The following is a 23,114-nucleotide window of genomic DNA, read 5'->3' on the forward strand; positions in this document are numbered from 1 at the left end:
GAGCGGTATAAACACATTTTTAATACTTTTATTTATTTATTTTTTTTTTAATTTATTTTCTTCTCTTAATGGAACACTAAACCTAGAAAAATCACAACATTTTAAAAAAAATATCCCGTTTCCTCCTTAAATATCCTTTTAGAATTGATAAATATATTAACTTCTCCGTGTCCCAGGATATTAGCCATGTCCCTCTAACTCTTTCTTACTTTTCTGTGTGGCTTTAAGTCAACTTCTGCAGCAGGAGCCTCCCCCCTCTTCCCTGTCTGCACTATAACAGATTAAGCCACACCCCTTCACTAGGCCTTTACTCCTCCCACAAATCACCATCTGAAATAGCAACACATCAGCAGATGATTAACCCTTGTGTCCTCTGCAGCATTTATTTCAGGAGTGCTACAGCTTAAACTATGAGGCCAAATATTTCTTGTTACCATTTTTTTTGCTAGGTTTAGTGTTCCTTTTATTGTCTTAAATGGATTTACAGGTTATAATTGGCAGCTGTGAGCTACCATCTCCATCTCCTGTCCTTTTAAAGGGAATCTGTCAGCAGGTTTTTGCTTTAATATCTGAAGACAGCATGCTGTAGGGGTTAACACACAGATACCAGGGTTGTGTCTCTTATCACACTGTGTGCTGTTGTTTACCTGCAATGTTTCTTTTATCTTCATTAGATTATCATTGCCAGAGCAGTTCAGCTAGTCCGGCACACCCCTTGCTGTGAATAGCAGCTCACTGTTTATAGACATTGTACATACCGAGCCTGGTGTGGGCGGAGGCAGCTTTCTCAGCTTTGCTGTATTGCTAAATCTAAAAACTCTGATTATGTCAGAACGGCTGCACTCAATAATATAAGTGATACATCGTTAGATTCAGGATCTCTTTGCCTACATTATTCTGCTCTCAGATGAGGTAGCAAAAACCTGTTGGCAGATTCCTTTTAAATGTTGACCTTGCTTTTAATGAGTACTTCTCTTTTGTAATGTATAGTTTAGGTGGCGGGATATCCTGTATTTCAGGAAATACTCATCTGCCCCCATACTGTAAAGGCAGAGGTTGTAATTTGTCGTCTTCATGAGCCGAAACTAGGTGACTGCAGTGTCCAATATTTCACCTTTGTAGGGAGAGGGGGTTGAATTCTATGATATTTTCACTCTAATAGCATTCAGGAAAGGTTATCAAAAACTTAGTACTGGACAACCCCTTTAAATAGGGATGTGCTCCTTACACAGCAGGGGACCCCTGAGCCTTTTTTTTTGTAGTAGCAGGAGTCTAAGATCGTCCATACTTTTGGCTGATTATTTGGCTGGCAGTTATCTTCCATACACAGCAGTGCCCATTCAACCCAGTGCTCCTGGGTTCTCTATGAGACAGACGTTGCCGGGCATGCTTGAGAGTCTAAAATCAGAAATGCACGGTCAATTGTATGGTGCCCCTGTACACATTAACTATCAGACAAACCTGTCGATATCAGCAGGATGGGCCGACATTAGTCTGTGTCCTGTCTGCACAGATTGTCTTTTCAGCGAGGAAGATGATTGTAACTCTAGCGCCACCTATTGGGCATAGCAATCCTAAAAGTCACTTTTTAACAAGTCTTGTCATATGATTAGTGTCTTGTTTGACTTTTTTGAACACGAGCATGGTAGTGCCCGCTCATCACTAGTTACGAGTACTTAGCACCCGAGCATGGTAGTGCCCGCTCATCACTAGTTACAAGTACTGATCACCTGAGCATGGTAGTGCCCGCTCATCACTAGTTACAAGTACCGAGCACCTGAGCATGGTAGTGCCCGCTCATCACTAGTTACAAGTACCGAGCACCTGAGCATGGTAGTGCTCGCTCATCACTAGTTACAAGTACTGAGCACCTGAGCATGGTAGTGCTCGCTCATCACTAGTTACGAGTACTGAGCACCTGAGCATGGTAGTGCTCGCTCATCACTAGTTACAAGTACAGAGCACCTGAGCATGGTAGTGCTCGCTCATCACTAGTTACAAGTACTGAGCACCTGAGCATGGTAGTGCCCGCTCATCACTAGTTACGAGTACAGAGCACCTGAGCATGGTAGTGCTCGCTCATCACTAGTTACAAGTACTGAGCACCTGAGCATGGTAGTGCTCGCTCATCACTAGTTACGAGTACTGAGCACCCGAGCATGGTAGTGCCCGCTCATCACTAGTTACAAGTACTGAGCACCTGAGCATGGTAGTGCTCGCTCATCACTAGTTACGAGTACTGAGCACCTGAGCATGGTAGTGCCCGCTCATCACTAGTTACGAGTACTGAGCACCTGAGCATGGTAGTGCTCGCTCATCACTAGTTACGAGTACTGAGCACCCGAGCATGGTAGTGCCCGCCCATCACTAGTTACGAGTACTGAGCACCCGAGCATGGTAGTGCCCGCTCATCACTAGTTACAAGTACTGAGCACCCGAGCATGGTAGTGCCCGCTCATCGTTAAACCCTATTTTACCTAATGATAACACTAGGGGGCACAATATAGATATTTATTCACATAGCGCCATTACTGCTGTGGATTTTATTTTCTATGCCTGTTTGTTTTTTCATAATGTAACTTTAATTGACGTTTCTGGGGACAAAGTTTCATCCTGTTGCCAAAAATCCAACAGTGACCCCATTGACAATCATTAGGTGCAGTGTATTCCTGGTCTCATGAACAAACCAATTAAACCAGATGATATTGGATATATGTCAGATACACATTTTTTATCTATTTTTCCTGAGTCTGTGTCAGGAGCTCCAGGATTTGGTGATCTGCTCCTCTCCAGAGTTCTCGTGAGCGGTGGTGTGTGGCGTCCGTGTGCCGCTGCTGCCCATAATGTGACTTCTCCTTCCTTCCTTCAGCATAGGGCGTTGTCTGAATACCGTCCGATCCTGACGGCGGCTCCCGTGCACCAGCCGAGAGCCATAGCAGACAAGAAGCTCATCTTCATCCCCATCATCTTCATCTTTCTCCGTATCTGGAGCACCATCCGCTTCATATTGACTCTCTGCGACTCGCCAGCCGTGCACAACCCCATCCTTGTCGTATTGCATGTAAGTGGCACCATATACCATAACCATCATAATCCGGCACACAACGGCACAGCGGGTGTGTGACCTACACAAGTGCGCGGCTTCATATTGTATCCGCAGCTCCGATACCCCTGCGGGTATAGAATCTGTATGGGATACTGCCGTACACTGCCGGAAAGTGGGGGATAATTAAAGGGATTGTCCATCTCTAGGGTCTTTTTTTTTTTTTCCTTGTTTTTACATAAATTCATGTATTTTTGCAATTATTTTCCAGTATAAATTTTGCACCATTTGGCTTTTACCATCTTTTTGTTTCCCTGCATATTCAACTTTCAGGTTATTTATAAGCGCAGACCACATAGTGCTCAGAAAAGATCTGAGAGAAGTTACACAAATTTTCCCATCAGGGTTCACTGACTGATTCTCAGTTAACTCATTCTGCAGTGTTCAGTGCAACACAGAGACTATAGAAGACAAATGTTGCAAAATGTATGGTTAAAGCCAATTGCAAAACTTATTTTTAGGCCCAATACTTGCACTTAAATAAAAAAAAAATGTCTGTAATGATGGACAGCCCCTTTAATCATCATGCTTACATATTGCTTTTAGTGCTAACAAGAATAGATTGTCCAAACTTGTTTAAAAGGGTCTTCCAGGATTACTATTGATTGAGATCCAACACTTGGCACCTCCACTAAGTGCTTTTAACTCCGATGGCGGTCAGGTGTGAACATCGAAGTGCGCTCACAGAACCGTTAACACTATAGTGGTTGTTCTCAGGTACTGCAGGTCGGCTCCTTTTCACTTGGAAAATGCCATTGTGAACGGAGCTGTGCTGTCCGGCGCAGTTCACATCTGGCTGCTGGCAGAGGTAAAAACAGTTGATCGCAGGGGGTTTCGGACCACCACCAATCTGAAATTAATTACTCATCCTAAGAATAGGTCATCAGTATCTTACAGGGAGGCTGTGACCCCCCCGCCAAAACTGAAATTAAACCATTTATACAGTCATAAAGGAGACTTGGCCTCAGACTTTTACTGTAAATTTTACTTATTTTGTTTATATTAAAACAGATTTACATATGTAAAAGAGGGGGCTTCAGAGCACCCTTGGCGGGACCAAAGGGTCGGCGCACCCTTGGCGGGACCAAAGGGTCGGCGCACCCTTGGCGGGACCAAAGGGTGGGCGCAACGTTCCGCCCTCATTACCATCCTCCACTCCTCCTCTTGTGATGATTGACCGCACTCCAAGAAGCACTCCCTGTATGGAATCCTCTGCCCTGTACACACCGATACTGCAGGTGCTGAGTCACTATTTCAATGTCAATGCTCTGATCCACCTGTCCTGACGGCATCGGCCACTTGCTGCATACAAGGTCGAACAGCAACGGGCGGCCAATGCTGAAAGGACAGCAAGTACTGTCAATCTTGAGGGGAGGGGAAGAAAATGCAAACTGAGTGGGGGAGTGGTGCACTGACCACTTGGCCTCGCTAAAGGTGCACTATAGCCCCCTTGTTTACATACCGATATGTTTTTATTTAAACACAATAGGTAAAATCTGCTGTACACGTGTGATTTTTGTAGGGGCCAAGTCTCCCATCTGAATGTATAAATTCTTTAATTTCACTTTTGGAAGTGAAAGACTCCCTTTAAAGGGAACTTGTCATGTAATTTTTTTATATTAAACCGCCCCTAATGTGTTGTAAATAATGCAATGTGCATCACTAACATGGCTTAAAAATAAAATTCCATGTATTAAAAAAGGCTATATGCTTAGCTGAGTGCTGTATATTCCTTAGGCTTCAGTCATAGGGGCGGCGCTTTTGCTGGATTCAGTCACTGTCACTCAAACTCAGGCACAATTGTTTTTGTGAAATTGGTTACACCTCACCACCAGTTCTTCTCTGCTGAGCTCCACCCATTACGGTCACATGATTGTGACATCACAGGTCCTTCGTAACCACTTCTCCTCTGCTGATCACCACAGCTTCTTCACCACCACTGTTTTGCTGAGCTCCACCCATTATGGTCACATGGTCGTGACATCACCACAAGTCCTTCACCACCACTTCTCCTATGGTGATCACCACAGGTCCTTCCCCACAACTTTTCTGCTGAGCTCCGCCCATTATGGTCACATTGTTGTGACATAACCACAGGTCCTTCACCACCACTTCTCTGTTGGGCTACACCCATTACGGTCACATGGTCGTGACATCACCACAGGTCCTTCTCCAATGCTGAGCTCCAGAGATAAGCAGAGGAGATGTATTGGTGAAGGACCTGTGGTGATATCACAAAGGTGTGACTGTAATGGGTGGAGCTTAACAGAGAAGTGTTGGTGAAGGACCTGTGATGATCAACAAAGAAGTAATGGTGAAGGACCTGTGGTGTAATCAATTATAATGCCGGGGGTGTGACCTAGTTCAAAAAAGAATCGTGACTGAACTTGAGTGACAGTGACTGAACCCTGGAAAAGCTCCGCCCCTATGACTGAAATTTAAGGTATTTCCTGCATTCACCTAAGCATATAAAGACTTTTTTTTTTTTAAGATACATGAATTCTTTTTTATTTTAAAACCATGTTAGTGATGCACATTGCATCATCTAACACACATTGGAGCGGTTTAATATATATATAATATATATATATAATATATATATATATATATTTATACACATAAATTTGCGGGAGAAGAATCAGTGGCGAAACATGTTGGGGTGACGGGACGTGGACTGCAGTAATCTTATATAGGTATATGCCTTTCTTTGCTTCTCCCATATTCATGTAACTATATATGACTGGGTCATTTAATTACTATCAGGGCTGAGCCAGATTATCGGCATACCTTTTTATTTAAACTGATTTGGTGACTGTCAGTGATACTAACACGGCACTTAGCACTTTTTCTGCATTATGCTGCAGCGATCTGACAACTTATGCTGCTGATACTTACAAGCACTATTCACTTTATAATTTACTAGTTGCGATTCTGAAAGTTATCAGCACTATATTTATTATAAATTTATACATATATATTCTATTAATACAAGCACTAAGCACTTTGCATGGTTTTTGTTTATTTATTTAAATGTTGTATTTTGCTTGATGTTATGGATCACTGTTACTTCAAACCGCCATGCTTTATACTTCTTGTCCACGTTTCTGGTTGTTATAATGTGGTATTATCTTACATGAATTTATACAACTTTTAATATAAATACTGTTTAATAAAAAATAAAATTTTAATTATTGATTTTATTTCTGTAGCTTTATTGGTTTGATATACCTTTTTCAAACTTGATGTACAATTACATATATATATATATATATATATATATATATATATATATATATATATATATATATATATATATATATAAAGGACATAACCCAAAAAACCTTTATAGGCTCAAATAATAATGTAGGATCTTGACTTTATTGTGGACACATTGGATGATTACTTCTTTTGTTTTTCACATTTTTTCCTCCCCAGGGAATTGGGAATAGTTTTCAAGGTGGAGCGAACTGCATCATGTTTGTTCTGTGCACTCGTGTCATCAGGACGCGTCTGATCACTTCATTGATCTGCTGCTGCAAGTCTTCCGGCACGAGTGACTTCAGAGAGAGCGCCACCTCCGAGGGGTACGCATCTGGCTACGGCTCCACAGGAGAAACACAAGACGGCCAGAAGCGGGCTCCTCACCTGCCCAGCACATGATCCCGGCACAGTGACCGCCGATCGCCTGCCCAGTCACCCCCCGCCGATCATCTGGTGTAAGGCTGAATCCGGATTTGCCGTGGATGCGGGGCCTCGGTGTACACTGAATATACAGGGCTGACCTTATATTTTCTACCGATGTAGTATGTAGAAGGATTTACTGCCGTGCACTTTATTAGGCCAATGCTCAGAGTTTACAATAACTTTTTATATGGGGCTGGGAAAATCTTAGGATCCAGGTCGCCTTACGCCTTAGATATTCCTCTGTGCATGCGGAGTTTAGTTTTTGAGCAGGTCGAAAACTATGAATTTTTCAAGCCGGGATTTCTTCAGTAAACGCTCCTTTTTGGAGTGTTTTTGTAGTTTTTCTTTTCCTTAAGAGTGACTGTGAAATATTTTTTTTTCTAAAGTTGCATTTTTTTTGTTTTCTTTTGACATTACCAAATTTGAAGATCTTAGAAGAAGTGAGTGTGCCATTTTTTATTTTTTTTTCTCCCCACCAGGTGTTTTTCACAACCTCATTAGTAGAAAAGAACAAAAAAAAGTTGAAAAAAAAACCTCATGAACAAAAAAGTGAATTTTCCATTGGAAGAGTTTTCCAAACGTTTTTGAGAAGGAATTTACTGTATTTTTCGTTTTATAAGACGCACCCCAAATTTAGAGATGAAAAAGGTAAAAGAAAAAAAAAATTGGGTCTGTCTTATACTCCAGTGGTGTCTTACCAGAGGGTGGTGGCAGCAGTGGTGGAGTGGGGGGGTCACAGAAGGCAGGGGCACTACTGGAGTAGGGCGATGCTGCAGGCGCTGCGGTGGGGTCTGTGCTGGCAGCGGTGGGGTCTGTGCTGGCAGCGGTGGGGTCTGTGCTGGCTGCGGTGGGGTCTGTGCTGGCTGCGGTGGGGTCTGTGCTGGCTGCGGTGGGGTCTGTGCTGGCTGCGGTGGGGTCTGTGCTGGCTGCGGTGGGGTCTGTGCTGGCTGCGGTGGGGTCTGTGCTGGCTGCGGTGGGGTCTGTGCTGGCTGCGGTGGGGTCTGTGCTGGCAGCGGTGGGGTCTGTGCTGGCTGTTTGGAGTACAGTGGTGCGGCGCGTGTCCCAGATTCTCTGTCGGCGGTGCAGGCTTCAAAGAAATGGCGCTTGGCTGCGGTGCGTGTGCAGATGAGATATTGAGCCGAGAGCTCTATCTGAGCATGCGACGATTACAGGCGCCATTATTTGAAGCCAGAGCATCTGAAACACCCGCCGCACTGTCCTGCTCCACACAGCCAGCCCACACTGCAGCCAGCACAGCGCCTATTCTCCACCTCCCGGTAAGCTACATTCGAATTTTAAGACACACCCCTCATTTTCCTCCAAAATTTTTGGGAGGAAAAGTGTGTCTTTAATAATCCGAAAAATACGGTAATTTGATCAGAATACAAAAAAAACTCCTCCAAAATCTCAGTATGAACATAGCCTAAGTTTTTGGCTGTTTACTATTAATGCCTGCTACCACTATTGGCCACTAAAAAAAAAAAATCAAAGTGACCCCTCTGAAAGTGATCTATTTTGACCATGGTACTCCGCTATGTGGACAGTCCGCTCACTCTGGTGAGGCACCGCTCCCATACCAGCCTAGAACAGTTTTTTGCTTATAGAAGCCCACCTATATGATTGTGTTTTTTATGGATATATCAAGTGTTCACATTCACCATGAGGGTCTTTCTACAATCTCCCACAAGTGACCTTTGAAATCGTCTTTACCTCTCACTATGCTCTCAGACTCCGGTAATTGTTGCCAGTAGTTGCACGTTCTCTATTCCTATAATGGTTTGGGTTTTGGTGTTTGTTGTGTATGTATATTTGCCGCAATTTAAGGGGTTGTCCAGTTGGATGTTTTTGGTTTTTTTTGGGGTTCTTTTTTTTAAAGGGTCAGATTGGGATAAATTGTTTTTTGCCCATCTCAGATCAGTAATTTGCTCCAAGGGGGTTGTATGTCAGACTCCTTTCAGTAAGGGAACCATCCCCCTTCTCTATCACGGCATCAGTTGTGATGGTGAAGGGGGCTGTCTCTACCATTGAAATGAGTCCAACAGACAACCCCCTTCACTTCACTAATACATGGATGTGCCAAATTTTCTACTGTACCAAAACCAATGGCATATAGTCGATTGGTGCTTAAATCACCTGTTTATAAATAAAGTATAGGAGTAATATAATCTATTTTCCTGCTGGACAATCCCTATAGGGTACATATGGTTTGTGCTTGATGCAGATTTTCCATATGGGTTTGCATGCTGGAAATCTACAATATCTGCTTAATCGGTGTTCCCGACTCCAGTCCTCAAGGGCCACCAGCATGTTTTTAGGATTGCCTTAGTAATTGCACATGTGATAATTTAATCATGTGCACTGATGATGATTCCAAAACCTATGCAATTACTAAGGAAATCCTGAAAACTTGCATTGCTGGTGAGTTTTGAGGACCGGAGTTGGGGAACCCCGAGCTAAGTAAATGAGATTAAAAAAAAAAAATTCTGGCAGAAATGCAACAAATGCTTCTTGCATTAATTAATCTGCTTTGAAATTCTCACTATGGAATTTCTTTTGTTGCAAATTTCACCCTTTGCTAAAGAATAGGGTGAAATCCACTGCAAATACGGAGCAAAATCTGCAGGTTTTGGTTTGGAGAATCCTCAGCATATCCTTCTACGAGCGCATTCACACATTGCGTATTTGGTGTGGATTGTATCGTCATATTTCCAATCTGTGCATACACAATTATTCCTGCATCTTTATATGTGCAACAAAAAAATGCAGATCAGCGATTTAACTTGTGGATTTCAGGTTCCCCATTGAAATGAATGGTAAAAAACTGCACCAAATAGGAGAAATGGAGCAAAAAAAAACAACTAAAAAACGCAGCATGTGAATGAGGCCAAATAAAATCTCACCCACTTTGCTTTGCATTTTACATGGGGAAAATCTGCACCAAACACGTGAACTTGGAATATTTCTAATTATATCCTAGTGAAGCCGGGTCATTAATATTCTCAAGAAATGTATCATCTATGCAATCTTTTCACATGAAGGATGATTTTATCTTATTCTTTTTGTCCTATTCTCCTAAGACGACTCTAAAGGTCCCGATTTTGTTATTTCCGTGCAAACATCACAGTGCCTTTAAACTGTTTTTACAAGTCCTGACTGCCCAGAAGAACTGTCATAGTCCCGCGATTAGTATTCTTGCACCACGTTTAATCAGTAGTTACATTGATCAAACATTTGTGTAGTTATTTATATATTCTGAGAACCCCTACAGGGTGTGACCACTTTTGCAACCAATTTTTAGTGCAAAATTGAATCAAAATACAATAAAAAGTAGCAACTTTGTACATAGGATTGATTGAAAATATCCTGCAATTTTGCTCCTACAGATTTGATGCACACCTATTTGCCTACATGAATGCACACTAACGCTAAACAGCCTAAGGCCTCCTTCTCACATCCGTGTCTCCAGTACGTGTGATGTCCGTTTTCACACTTACCGGAGACATGGACACCCATTAAAATCAATGGGTTTGCGCACATGATCGTGTGGAGCACAATTCTTCCTGTATTGGGTTACAAGAAGTGCAATGTGTGCATTGTATTTAACGCCCCATCAATTCATCAATTAATGAGATTTAAAGGGATTGTCCTTTTTAAGAAACATTTTCCCAGAAAGCTCAGTTAGTAGTTAAAAACAAACCTGCGCTTTACTCATGCTCCCCAGGTCCATCACAGAGTCTCCACCTCTGCTCCTCATGTATGTAATAACCTGGAGCGAAGACATAAATATCTGATTTGCTACATCAGAAGAGCCATCGAGCGCACAGTGCTAATGTCATGATGCTTGCGCTCCCAAACACAGAAGACTCTGCTCTGGACCCCAGAAGGGTGAGAAAAGCACAGTTAGTTTTGTTTTTGTTTTTTTTTTCTACTGACGGAGCTTTTTGTAAAAGCTTTTCTACAAGGGGACAACCCCTTTACCTTGACTGATCCTTCTTTCTCCTGTCATTGTCTTTCGGGAGTGTTGTCACACCTCCGTACACCATACACATAACATAGTCATCCGGAATCACCAAAATCGGATGCTTCACTGAGTTTTATTCTTTGGGGCTCAAGTGAAAAATGTCTTTTTTAACACCGAGAATAAGTGAATTTAAAAATCAGATAAGTAAAAAAAAATATTCTGTGTAAGAAAATGCAGCGGGGCAGCGCAGTATCTCATGTCTGTGAAAACTCCATGTATTTCTATCTGTGGATTCTGTTCCATTGGGGCAATGTTACTTGAAGTGTATATGTAAGACTTATATAAACTTTTTCATATTTATAAATAAAGAGTGTGCGGGTTATTTATGTAGAAGATATTTATCAGGAGCGGCTCATGGTTAAGGCTACTTTCACACTTGCGTTGGACGGCTTCCGTTGCTATCCGCAGCCTTGAGGAATTACGGTAACCGTTGCAGGAAACAGTTATATTCCTCATAGACTTATTAGCTACGGATAGCAACGGATGGTCTTGCGTTGCATCCGCTGCACGACGCAGCGTCATTATTTTGACGCTGCGTCGGGCGGAGGGAACCCTGCATGTAAGGTTTTTTGAGCAGCGCAATCCGTAGGATTTCGCTGCGCATGCTCTCTCTGGCTCCCCCCTGCACACGTAACCAGGGTAAACATCTGCTTACTAAGCAATGCACTTTCCCTAGTTACCCGATATTTACCCTGGCTACGGGTGCAAGGAGCCAGCGCTAAGTGGTGTACGCTGGTAACCATGGTAAATATCGGGGAACCAAGCAAAGTGCTTTGCCTAGTTACCCGATATTTACCCTGGCTACGTGTGCAGGGAGCCCGACACTTTCCCGCTTGGCTCCGCTCCCTCCCGCACTTCACTCCACATGTACACACGCATGCACACACACACACACTCACACTCACCTGTCCCGAGCCTTGCATTCCTCGCTGCACTGATATCCTCAGTGCCATGGTCCTGCTTGGCTCCACAAACCCCGAACTCTGCCCCCCTCACACATTCTCGGTGGCTGAACGATCAGCTGATCACCCGGCGACCGCCTGCTGTGAGCGATCAGCTGATCGTTCACAATAGTCTGCCGCCGGTAAAACGAAGGAAAAAAAAAAAAAAAAAGATTCCGTTGTTTTGTACGATTCGTTGCATCCGTTGTGCCACTAAATGCAACACATCCGTTGCATCCGTCACACAACTCAATGCAACGGATGCCGTTCAACGCAAGTGTGAAAGTAGCCTTACTGTGTGATAAGTTCTCTATGCTCACGACTGAGAGATGGACACGATTGTATCCGATCTTCGGTGAGCTGTATATCTATGCATATCTTACTGCGGTCTGCAGAATTTGCTACAATGTATCAGTGTTGGTAAATTTGCTTAGTCCAGCTCACAGAGCATTGCCTAGACAAGTTGCATTGTAAGGCTATGCGCACACGCTGCAGATTTGGTACTGAAATTTTCTGAATCAAATCTGCACCTTCTGGTAGAAAAAAAGGACCAAAAAAAGCATCCAGTTTTGATGTGTTTTTTTTTTTTAATGAAGTCAATGGCTGAAAGAGCTAAAAAATGCCCCAACAATTGCTTCAGATTTTTTTTTCTGCACCACATGCACAAGGACATAAAAAAAAAGCAATGTGCGCATAGCTCTTTAGAAATCCTATAGTCTATATAGGCTATAGACTTTGCTGGCTTCAAGATAGGAATGCAGATTTTGAACAAATGCATCAAAAACTGCAGCTTGGGCACAAGGCCTAAGGGTATCTGCACACAATGTAGAAATTATTTTGCACCCTCTGGCAGGAAAAACGCACTAAAAAACACATGCAATTTCTACGCTTGGGTGTCCGCTTGGAGAAAACGTATATGCCTGAAAATGGAGCAAGACAGAGCACAATGGCCCCGTCGGCGGCGTATGCATCCGAAACACGTTTTGGGGGGGCTGGAAGGACGCCCCGCCGGGACCAATGAACGTAGGTGAAAACGAGATGTGAAAGTGCCCTAACCGTTTTAACATCCAGTGGATGGGTCATAATAACTATTTGCGTGCGAATACCCAGTAAAAGAGTCATATGATTAGGGTCTACAAGCTTGCACTCCCCACTGGATTGGCAAAATTGTTGCTAGAGCACTTTGTTATGCAATTGATGCACTACAGAAATATTTACACCACTGTCTGTCGTCAAGTATAATTTGTCTCTACCTGTAAAAATTCTGAGATGGATCATCAGAAATAGGGATGGCTCTTTGTCTCTGCTCCTGCTCTCCGGTCTGAAAAACTTTATATGTGCATAACCATGTATCACGTAGTATAATACGGTAACCAGGAGTAGGGCCGCCTAGACTAGCCCTCAGACTAGGGACCCTAAACTGTCCCTTATTCCAGTGGTACGGCAGATGGTCGCAAGGTCTGAACTGCCAGCGTAGTCCTAACTCCTGAATTGCCCTGGTCTAACATGCTCCTTCCCCTCTTTCCGGGGAAAGCTGGGACAGGAGTAATAAATCCCACAAATATCGAAATACGGGAAAACCAAGACTCAAACTCACTTCAAGCACACACGGGTGAAGACAATATGTGCTCATGGAGGAAATAACAAGGATATTTCCACCGCACACCAAATAGCATACAACAGTTAAACAACTGAATCACCACGCACAAAGACCGGTATCGCTGGAGCAAAGCTAGAGCTATAATCGGCATGAGGGGCCAGGTTCCACCGTCTTTTAAAGGGTGGAGGTGGCTGTGATTAGTGCAGCAGCTGAAGACCTAGCAGTAGAAATTAACTCCTGCTAGACTGATCACCAGTGAGCACAAATCCGGTTGACACCCGCCTCTGACAGAGTAACTCAACAGTACCAGGTGTTGTGTCAGACTCTGCAGTGTGAAGTCTGAAGACGTCAAGACGCCTGAGGAGATTACAGCAGATCTCCGCATGACACCATGGCAGACTTTTAGTTTAGGGCAGGCAAACCACTGGACAATAGTAGGAGCATTGCAATGGAAGTGACAGGACGTTCCCGCCTCTATAGTGCTGGCAGAATGTCGATCAAGAGAAACTGCTCACAAAAAGAGTGGGTTGTAAATTGCAGAGCATGAGAATTAGCACAGTTCCCAAATCTATAAAACTGGTATGTGCACCAAAAACATCTCTAACTTGTGTAAGTTGAGGGTGACAAGTCTGTGCTCTCCTAGCGGTTTTGTGTGAGAAGAATGGAATGGTGAGTAACAGGAAAGTATCCGTAGTATGGGCTCTTTTATAATGTCATGGCCATGATCCTGTATACAGTGTCCACCCATATCTTGTCCACCGCCATTAACTTGAGAACGGAAGCAGCTATAGGCATAGAAGTGGTGTCTAGGTATAGTAAAGTAGCCATGCGCCACGCAATGAAACCACCTATAGCGCCACCTGGTGGAAAACAACGGAGTTAGCATTTTTATCTCGAAAACGGAACGAGATGGAGAAATAAAGTGAATTACAAAGTTGTAGGGCATCATCAATTCAATACGAATCCACACCTTGCATACAGAAATGCTATAATATGAAACCCGTGACCCCCCCCACCCCCTCCAAAACATTGAATGCTGGTCATGCATATGGTGCTCATTTAACCTTGATGCTCAAAGTGGCCCCCGTCAGCTGCAATGCACATCTGGCCTCTGCACAGCATACTGTATCTTGCTGCACGTTGTGCAATATGGTAGGTGACACGTTTGCACAAGCATCTGTGATACGTCGTCGTAGGTCCTGCAATGTTGGTGGAGGGGTCGCATACACCTGCTGTTTGATGTGACCTCACAGAAAGGAGTCGAATGGGGTCAGGTCAGGAGAGCGTGAAGGCCACTCCACACAGCCAGCATACCCAATGACTTGTAGGAAGGTCTCCATGAGGTATCGCTTCACGTCCACAGCCTTGTGAGTTTTATACGTTCTAATCATAGCATTTCTGTATGCAAGGTGTCGATTCGTATTGAATTGATGATTCCCTACAACTTTGTAATTCACTTATTTTCTCTATCGTTTTCGATATAAAAATGCTATCTCCGTTGTTTTCCACCAGGTGGCGCTATAGGTGGTTTAATTGAGTAGCGCATGGCTACTTTACTATACCTAGACACCACTTCTATGCCTATAGCTGCCGCCGTTCTCAGGTTAATGGCGGTGGACAGGATATGGGTGGACACACTGTATAAGGTGTGGGGTTCAGGGGTCAACACATTTCCAAGAAGACCCTGACCAGTTTAAGGGAACATCCCCTCCAGCTCTTGTGGTGGGATGCACCTGTGATGTGACGATAGAAAGGAAAAATGGAAATTGATAGAGGAAGGGTGTCCATGAACTGAGCAAGTGAAGACACTTATCAGGCTGCAAGGAATATGTTAAAAAGCACGGAGTGCGGATCCCTACAAAAATAACCCAGAGGAAGGGGGAAAAAAAGGACTCTTTCCAAAACTAATTTCCTGACAAACTTTTATATAACTTCTCTTAAAATGAATATCTGCAGTACAGGGGCATTCAGGTTGAGCTCCCTGTATGTGGCGTCTTTAGAAGACCTTAAGTTCTAGGCACCATTTTGCCCTTCTGATGTCATTAGTCCTGTAGAGGAGTCAGACACATGTACAAAGGAATGATGAATGGGCCTGATTATATATGCAAATTATATTTAATTGTTAAATATCGTTACCATTAAGCAATTCACTACTATCGATACATTTGGACAATACCCAAGCCGGGTGAAGCTGGCGTGTAAGCCATTACCCTGCATTAGAGCCATAGAGACGTGTTCACATTCTGGCGTAATGAGGAGGATACAGTTCCTTTATTTATCAAGTTATATAAACAGAAGTGACAGTGTGGCTCTGGGAGAAATGCTGTAGGTGTGTGCACACAGATACATGGGGGCCATATACAGGGTGGTCCAAAAGTAGGTGGACAGTATGTGTGATAGGGTTATCGAACATGGTGTAAAGTGAAACTGACGCAGTTGCCCTCAGCAACCAATCAGATTCCACTTTTCATTCTTCACAGACTCTTTGGAAAATGAAAGGTGGAATCTGATTGGTTGCTAAGGGCAACTGAGTCAGTTTTACTTTACACCATGTTTGATAACCCTATTACAAAGTGAAACTGACTCAGTTGCCCTTAGCAACCAATCAGATTCCACTTTTCATTCTTCACAGACTCTTTGGAAAATGAAAGGGGGGATCTGATTGGTTGCTAAGGGCAACTGAGTCAGTTTTACTTTACACCATGTTTGATAACCCTATTACAAAGTGAAACTGACTCAGTTGCCCTTAGCTACCAATCAGATTCCACTTTTCATTCTTCACAGACTCTTTGGAAAATGAAAGGGGGAATCTGATTGGTTGCTAAGGGCAACTGAGTCAGTTTTACTTTACACCATGTTTGATAACCCTATCACACAATTCTGTCCACCTACTTTTGGACCGCCCTGTATTTACCAGGGGTCTGCTGATAGATTAATCTTCATTGCATTTCCTTCCGGAGGTAATGATCCTCCAAAATCGTGCCGATCGGCAGTCTTATGTAGGCCAAGCAGCAGATGGACCTAATCAATCCCATCATAATAACAATTGACCATAACTCTGGGATCGCTGGGATCTGACTCCGTTCAGCCATAGTGGAAGAGGTTGCATGACATTTTTTTAAAAAATCCAACTACTTTTGTCCGTGGTCTTGTAATATGCCTCAGCCTCATTCAATGCCCCTTATTTGTGTATAAACCCAGACTTTTGCAAATCTTGAGTCATTATTCTCCGTCACTTGTCAACCGGTAGTTGAACATCTGCTTAACACTAGAACTACTGAGTCATTTTGACTACTTTGCACTATGTATTTCTATATAGGTGTCACGAGTCCAGTAGTTCTAGTGTTACACATATATCACATAAGCTGGTATTACATTTGTGTCCTCAGTGCCACCCTACACGTACGGTACTTTGCCATGCTTCCTTCTGTTTAGACTTACATGTTTTAGGGCATGTGGCTCTCCATTATTGTGTGACAATAATAAACATTAAAGGGATTGTCCAAGACTGTCCATTGAAGACCTGTCCTTAGTCATGATAGGTCTGATTGGCGAGGATTCATCACCGCACGCTACCGCCAATCAGCTGTTTGCAGTTCTGCTACCGGCCAGAACTATTCAGATGCGGCCTGAATAGTGGCTAAGGCCGGGTACTACACATTTACCCCTTATTGATTTTAATAGGGGGTGGATATTGAGTACCCAGCTGTGGCCGCTATACCCTAAGAATAGCTCATCAATGTTAAAGTCCCAGACAACCCTTTGAAAAGCTATGTATACCTTTGCACAGATTTTTATGTATTGTTCATTTCCTTCTAAATTTGAAAGTTAAGAACATTTCTAAATAATCTTAATTATAACCATTTTTGATCTTTTTGCTCCTGCAGAGTGTCTGTAAGTCCTTTATCTACCATCCTGGTTATACACAGAGCTCCTATCCTGCCTGTATTACTGGGAGAGACATTCTATATCTAGCCTTTATTACTGGGAGAGAGACTCCATATCCAGCCTGTATTACTGGGAGAGACATACCCTATCCAGCCTGTATTACTGGGAGAGACTCTTCATATCCAGCCTGTATTACTGGAAGAGACACTCAATATCTAGAATGTATTTCTGGGATAGACACTTTATATCCAGCCTGTATTACTGGGAGAAATACTCCCTATCCAGCATGTATTCATGTGATAAACTCTCTAAAATCTGAAACTTGAATCAGACTGCCAAACTTGCATATAGGGGTTATGGGTGGGAGAATGAAAATTATTGAAGGATTAAAGATCGCAGACTGAAAATTAGTGTAAGGTTTAATCCTATTCGCTCAGTTACATAAATATGACATTGCTCCATCCTAGCTAACTAGAATAAAATACTGTATGTAGAAGAAGCCAGCACATACAAGGCAATTCTTAGGGCTCCCTTCCAGCAGCCTCCAATATTGATGATGACTTACGGACTTGGGCTTGCAAATCGTTTCACACCGACTCTATCCTCAATCCATTATTAGAGGAAAGTTTCCACAGCAGAGCACTGTTGATGATAATATATACCGTATATACTAGCTGTAGTACCTGGGCGTTGCCCAGGATAGTAACTATTTCTCTTTGAGTTTCTGTCTGTATCAGTTTCTCTTATCAGTCTCTCTATCTGTCTCTATCGCTGTGTCTGTCTCTCTCTATCTCTGTGTCTCTCTCTGTGTCTCTCTCTTTCTCTGTGTCTGTCTGTCTCTATCTGTCTCTCTCGTTCCCCGTCTCTCGTTCCCTGTCTGTCTCCTTCCAGGGCTGTCTCTTTGCCCGTCTGTCTCGTTCCCCGTCTTGTCTCGTTCCCCGTCTTGTCTCGTTCCCCGTCTTGTCTCGTTATCAGTCTGTCTCCTTGCCCGGCTGTCTCCTTGCCCGGCTGTCTCCTTGCCCGGCTGTCTCCTTGCCCGGCTGTCTCCTTGCCCGGCTGTCTCCTTGCCCGGTTGTCTCTTTGCCGGGCTGTCTCTTTGCCGGGCTGTCTCCTTGCCCGGCTGTCTCCTTGCCCGGCTGTCTCCTTGCCCGGCTGTCTCCTTGCCCGGCTGTCTCCTTGCCCGGCTGTCTCCTTGCCCGGTTGTCTCTTTGCCGGGCTGTCTCTTTGCCGGGCTGTCTCTTTGCCGGGCTGTCTCTGTTTCGATCTCTCTGTCTCTTTCCCTGTCTGTCTCTGTCTGTCTTTTTCTGTCTCTCACTCACACATAAGCTTGTTATACTAACAGTTTATTTTGTTCCTATAGCAACCACTGACAGTTGCTATTAATAGCCTGCAGCTCCCAGCTCCATTCAAATTAATGGAGGCAGGATTTTTGAGAGTAACTGTAAAGCGCGGGGTTAATGGAGGCAGGATTTTTGAGAGTAACTGTAAAGCGCGGGGTTAATTTTTCCCGTCAAAACATAGTCTATGAAGTTCCCTGGGTCACATGGGGGCGTCTTTGCAAAATTTCATAATTGTAAATGCGACGGTGCAGATTCCTTTAGCGGACATACACACACATACATATATACACACACACACACACACACACACACACACACACACACACACACACACACACACACACACACACACACACACACACACATATATATATACACCATTGGGTTAAGATCTGGTGATTGACTTGGCCATTGCAGAATGTTCCACTGTTTTTGCACTCATGAACTCCTGGGTAGCTTTGGCTGTATGCTTGGGGTCATTGTCCATCTGTACTATGAAGCGCCGTCCAATCAACTTTGCGGCATTTGGCTGAAAGTATATCCCGGTACACTTCAGAATTCATCCGGCTACTCTTGTCTGCTGTTATGTCATCAATAACACAAGTGACCCAGTGCCATTGAAAGCCATGCATGCCCATGCCATCACGTTGCCTCCACCATGTTTTACAGAGGATGTGGTGTGCCTTGGATCATGTGCCGTTCCCTTTCTTCTCCAAACTTTTTTCTTCCCATCATTCTGGTACAGGTTGATCTTTGTCTCATCTGTCCATAGAATACTTTTCCAGAACTGAGCTGGCTTCATGAGGTGTTTTTCAGCAAATTTAACTCTGGCCTGTCTATTTTTGGAATTGATGAATGGTTTGCATCTAGATGTGAACCCTTTGTATTTACTTTCATGGAGTCTTCTCTTTACTGTTGACTTAGAGACAGATACACCTACTTCACTGAGAGTGTTCTGGACTTCAGTTGATGTTGTGAACGGGTTCTTCTTCACCAAAGAAAGTATGCGGCGATCATCCACCACTGTTGTCATCTGTGGACACCCAGGCCTTTTTGAGTTCCCAAGCTCACCAGTCAATTCCTTTTTTCTCAGAATGTACCCGACTGTTGATTTTGCTACTCCAAGCATGTCTGCTATCTCTCTGATGGATTTTTTCTTTTTTTTCAGCCTCAGGATGTTCTGCTTCACCTCAATTGAGAGTTCCTTAGACCGCATGTTGTCTGGTCACAGCAACAACTTCCAAATGCAAAACCACACACCTGTAATCAACCCCAGACCTTTTAACTACTTCATTGATTACAGGTTAACGAGGGAGACGCCTTCAGAGTTAATTGCAGCCCTTAGAGTCCCTTGTCCAATTACTTTTTGTCCCTTGAAAAAGAGGAGGCTATGCATTACAGAGCTGATTCCTAAACCCTTTCTCCGATTTAGATGTGAAAACTCTCATATTGCAGCTGGGAGTGTGCACTTTCAGCCCATATTATATATATATATAATTTTATTTCTGAACATGTTTTTGTAAACAGCTAAAATAACAAAACTTGTGTCACTGTCCAAATATTTCTGGACCTAACTGTATCAGTGGTGACTCACAACAAATATTTATTTCACACAAACGACAAACCAGTATTATTAAAGTATGAGCAAAGAACAGTGTAAGTGATTACAAAAAAAAAAACGAGTAATTACACTGCAAGAGCTAAACAAATTCTTAATGCAATATCTGTATATACAGTTTCTTATTACACTGAATTACAGATACTGATATGATTAACTCAGTCACAGTCTCTTTTTCACCCTGACTTTAGTCACAGTCCCACTTATTCTCAACTCATTTAAGTTATTAACACAATGCCTTGAATAGTGTAACCCGCTAAGCCGCAAGTCCAATGCTAGTGGGTAACTTCTCCCCATCATTGAGTAGTGTACGTCTGAACAGGAAGCAACGGCCTGGTTCACGTGGATTGTCTTCTGGCAGTGTTGTTCAGTCTTTGGGTTCCTTCTGGAGTCGATATTCGGCGTCCAGTCTTTTGGGTTCTTTTCAGAGTCAATATATTGGTGTTCAATCTTCAGGTTCCTTCTGGGGTCGGTAGTCAGTCTTCAGTCATTGGGTTAGTTCCGGAGTTGATATACCAGTGTTTGGTCTTCAGGTTCCTTCTGGGGTCCGTACTCTGTTCGATCTTTGGGTTCCTTCGGGATATCTGAACAACTACGAGTACTTCTCCAGTAATAGCTTCTTGAAGCCCAATCCGCATCACATCTGTCTGCTTTTTTTCAAGTCTTGACGCCAACTCCTCCCTTTCTCTGTTTCCCTGGTGGCTTTTATGCCAAGTAGCTGTTCCACAACTATCACTTGACTCCCCTTCTCTTCAAACCTTTTCCCTCAAGGAAACACCTACGTTGTTACTGAGTTCCTAATTATTCTTCGGGGCCAGCAGATGGCGATGTTGTTGCATAGAAACTGCTGAATTTTAGTCAAGTGACTCTTCCGTTGTTCCTACTCCCTTACAATATCAGTAAAGGCAGGTCAGTGAAAAGATCACTGATTGGCTACATTGGTCATGTGACAGCTGCTTGTAAACAAAGTCTGGAAGGACCACCGGAGGCATCACCACTTAGTCATTTCTGAAAGGGGAGTTACATAGTGTTTTTGGGGGTTTTTCTGGTCCTTTTTTTAAGAAGTTGGATAACTACTTACATCAGCAATTTATTGGAGGTTTTGCATAGACATTTCTTCCTGGTCATATTATCAGTGAAACAGTCATATAGCTCATTAATAAATATTATATTAACTCTCGGCTTTATTATTATATTACATGCACCCACCTCTCCAACCCGGGATTATAGCAGTCAGCAGTGGGTGCCCTGCGGCTGATCACTGTATGCTATGCTGCTGGCTCAATGTGAATATATCGCTCCCTCCTTTCTTTCACTGATAAGAAATGAGCAAAAAATATTTATTTTCGACACCCGTTACATATTGCATTATTAGTGTATTTATTTCTTTACTATGCAAAAATTAAGGCTTCAGTCACATGTTCAATTTTGACATGCCCATTATACTCTATAATACTGTTCACATGTCTGCAAAAAAAAAAAAAAAAAAGTCGCAGAGACATGTTAATTTAGTTGCAACCCATGTGTTGTCCTTTTGTACTATTAAATCACATTCGGAAAAAAATAAATCTGATATATAAAGCTGTGTATATATGTACTGTATGTGTGTATGTATGTGTGTGTGCGTACACTAAAGGAATCCGCACCGCAATATTTACAATCCCAAAATTTTGCACAGACACCCCATTTGACTCAGGGAATGTCATAGAATATGTTTTGAGGGGAAATTTTAACCCCGCGCTTTACAGTTATTCGCCAAAAAAAAAGCTTACTTACTGTTTGGATGTTTGAAGTAATATATTGGCTGTTTTGACAGTTAGCCTGGATATTTATCAGGTGACCTATAGCAACCAATCACAGCTCTGCTTCTATTTTGCTACAGGTCATTAATAGGAGCTGTGAGTGGTTGCTATAGGCAACGAAGGACATTCTTAGTATAAGAAGCTTATGTGTCCATTAATATGATTTCGGTGGAGAGAGGGAGAGTGGGAGAGAGTGAGATAATGGGAGAGAGATGGAGAGAGAGAGAGTGGGAGAGAGAGAGAGCGTTAGAAGGACAGGGAGAGAGAGAGAAAGAGAGATGGAGAGTGGGGGAGAGGGAGGGTGGGAGAATAGTAGAGAGAGAGAGAGGGGGAGAGTGAAAGAGAGGAAGAGTGGGAGAGAGTGAGAATGGGAAGCAAGATGGAGAGAGAGTGGGGAGGGAAGAGAGAGAGGGAGAGTGGAAGAATAGGCAATAGGGTGAGTGGGAGAGAGACAGAGGGCGAATGGGAGAGAGATAAAGAGAGAGTGGGAGAGGGACAGATAGGAAGAGAGTTGGAGAGAGAGAGGGAAAGTGGGGAGAGAGAGGAAGAGAGTGGGAGAGAGGGATTGGGAAGGAGGAAGAGTGGGAGAAAGATGGAGAGAGAGTGGAAGAGGGACAGAGAGAGAGGAAATTGGGAGAGAGAGAGATGGGGAGTGGGGGCTAGAGAGAGGAAGTAGTGAAGAGAGAGGGAGAGTGGTGAGAGGGAGGGAGAGTGGTGAGAGGGAGGGAGAGTGGTGAGAGGGAGGGAGAGTGGTGAGAGGGAGGGAGAGTGGTGAGAGGGAGGGAGAGTGGTGAGAGGGAGGGAGAGTGGAGACAGAGAGGGAGAGTAGTGAGAGGGAGGGGGAGTGGTGGGAGAGAGGGAGAGGTGAGAGGGAGGGTGAGTGGGAGTGAGATGGGGAGAGTGGTGAGAGAGAGGGAGAGTGGTGAGAGAGAGGGAGAGTAGGAGCGAGAGGGGGAGAGTGAAAGAGAGGGAGAGAGAGAAAGAGAGAGACTTAGTTACTATCCCAGGTAATGCCGGGTACTGCAACTAGTAAATATTATTATTATTATTATTATTATTATTATTATTATTATTATTATTATTAAAATATATATGTATAGTATATATAGAATATATA

At 43.4% G+C, this 23,114-nt stretch overlaps 2 protein-coding genes across 2 annotated transcripts in view; both read left to right on the top strand.

The window, feature by feature from the left end:
* The window catches only part of GPR157 (G protein-coupled receptor 157), a 31,582-nt gene extending 23,890 nt beyond the window's left edge, over positions 1-7,692 (top strand). The window contains 3 exon segments of the mRNA XM_075328405.1: positions 1-5; positions 2,870-3,061; positions 6,539-7,692. The exon segment at positions 1-5 is cut by the window's left edge and continues 209 nt beyond it. Of these exon segments, the coding sequence (XP_075184520.1) occupies positions 1-5; positions 2,870-3,061; positions 6,539-6,763 (422 nt within the window). The 3' untranslated portion in view covers positions 6,764-7,692.
* An 8,589-nt stretch (positions 7,693-16,281) lies between these two features.
* The window catches only part of LOC142256623 (solute carrier family 2, facilitated glucose transporter member 5-like), a 46,889-nt gene continuing 40,056 nt past the window's right edge, over positions 16,282-23,114 (top strand). The window contains exon 1 of the mRNA XM_075328404.1: positions 16,282-16,309. The gene's annotated coding sequence lies outside the window, so the exon portion shown is untranslated. The remainder of the gene's footprint in view (positions 16,310-23,114) is intronic.

Source organism: Anomaloglossus baeobatrachus, chromosome 11 (assembly GCF_048569485.1).
Source record: "Anomaloglossus baeobatrachus isolate aAnoBae1 chromosome 11, aAnoBae1.hap1, whole genome shotgun sequence".
NCBI lineage: Eukaryota > Metazoa > Chordata > Amphibia > Anura > Aromobatidae > Anomaloglossus > Anomaloglossus baeobatrachus.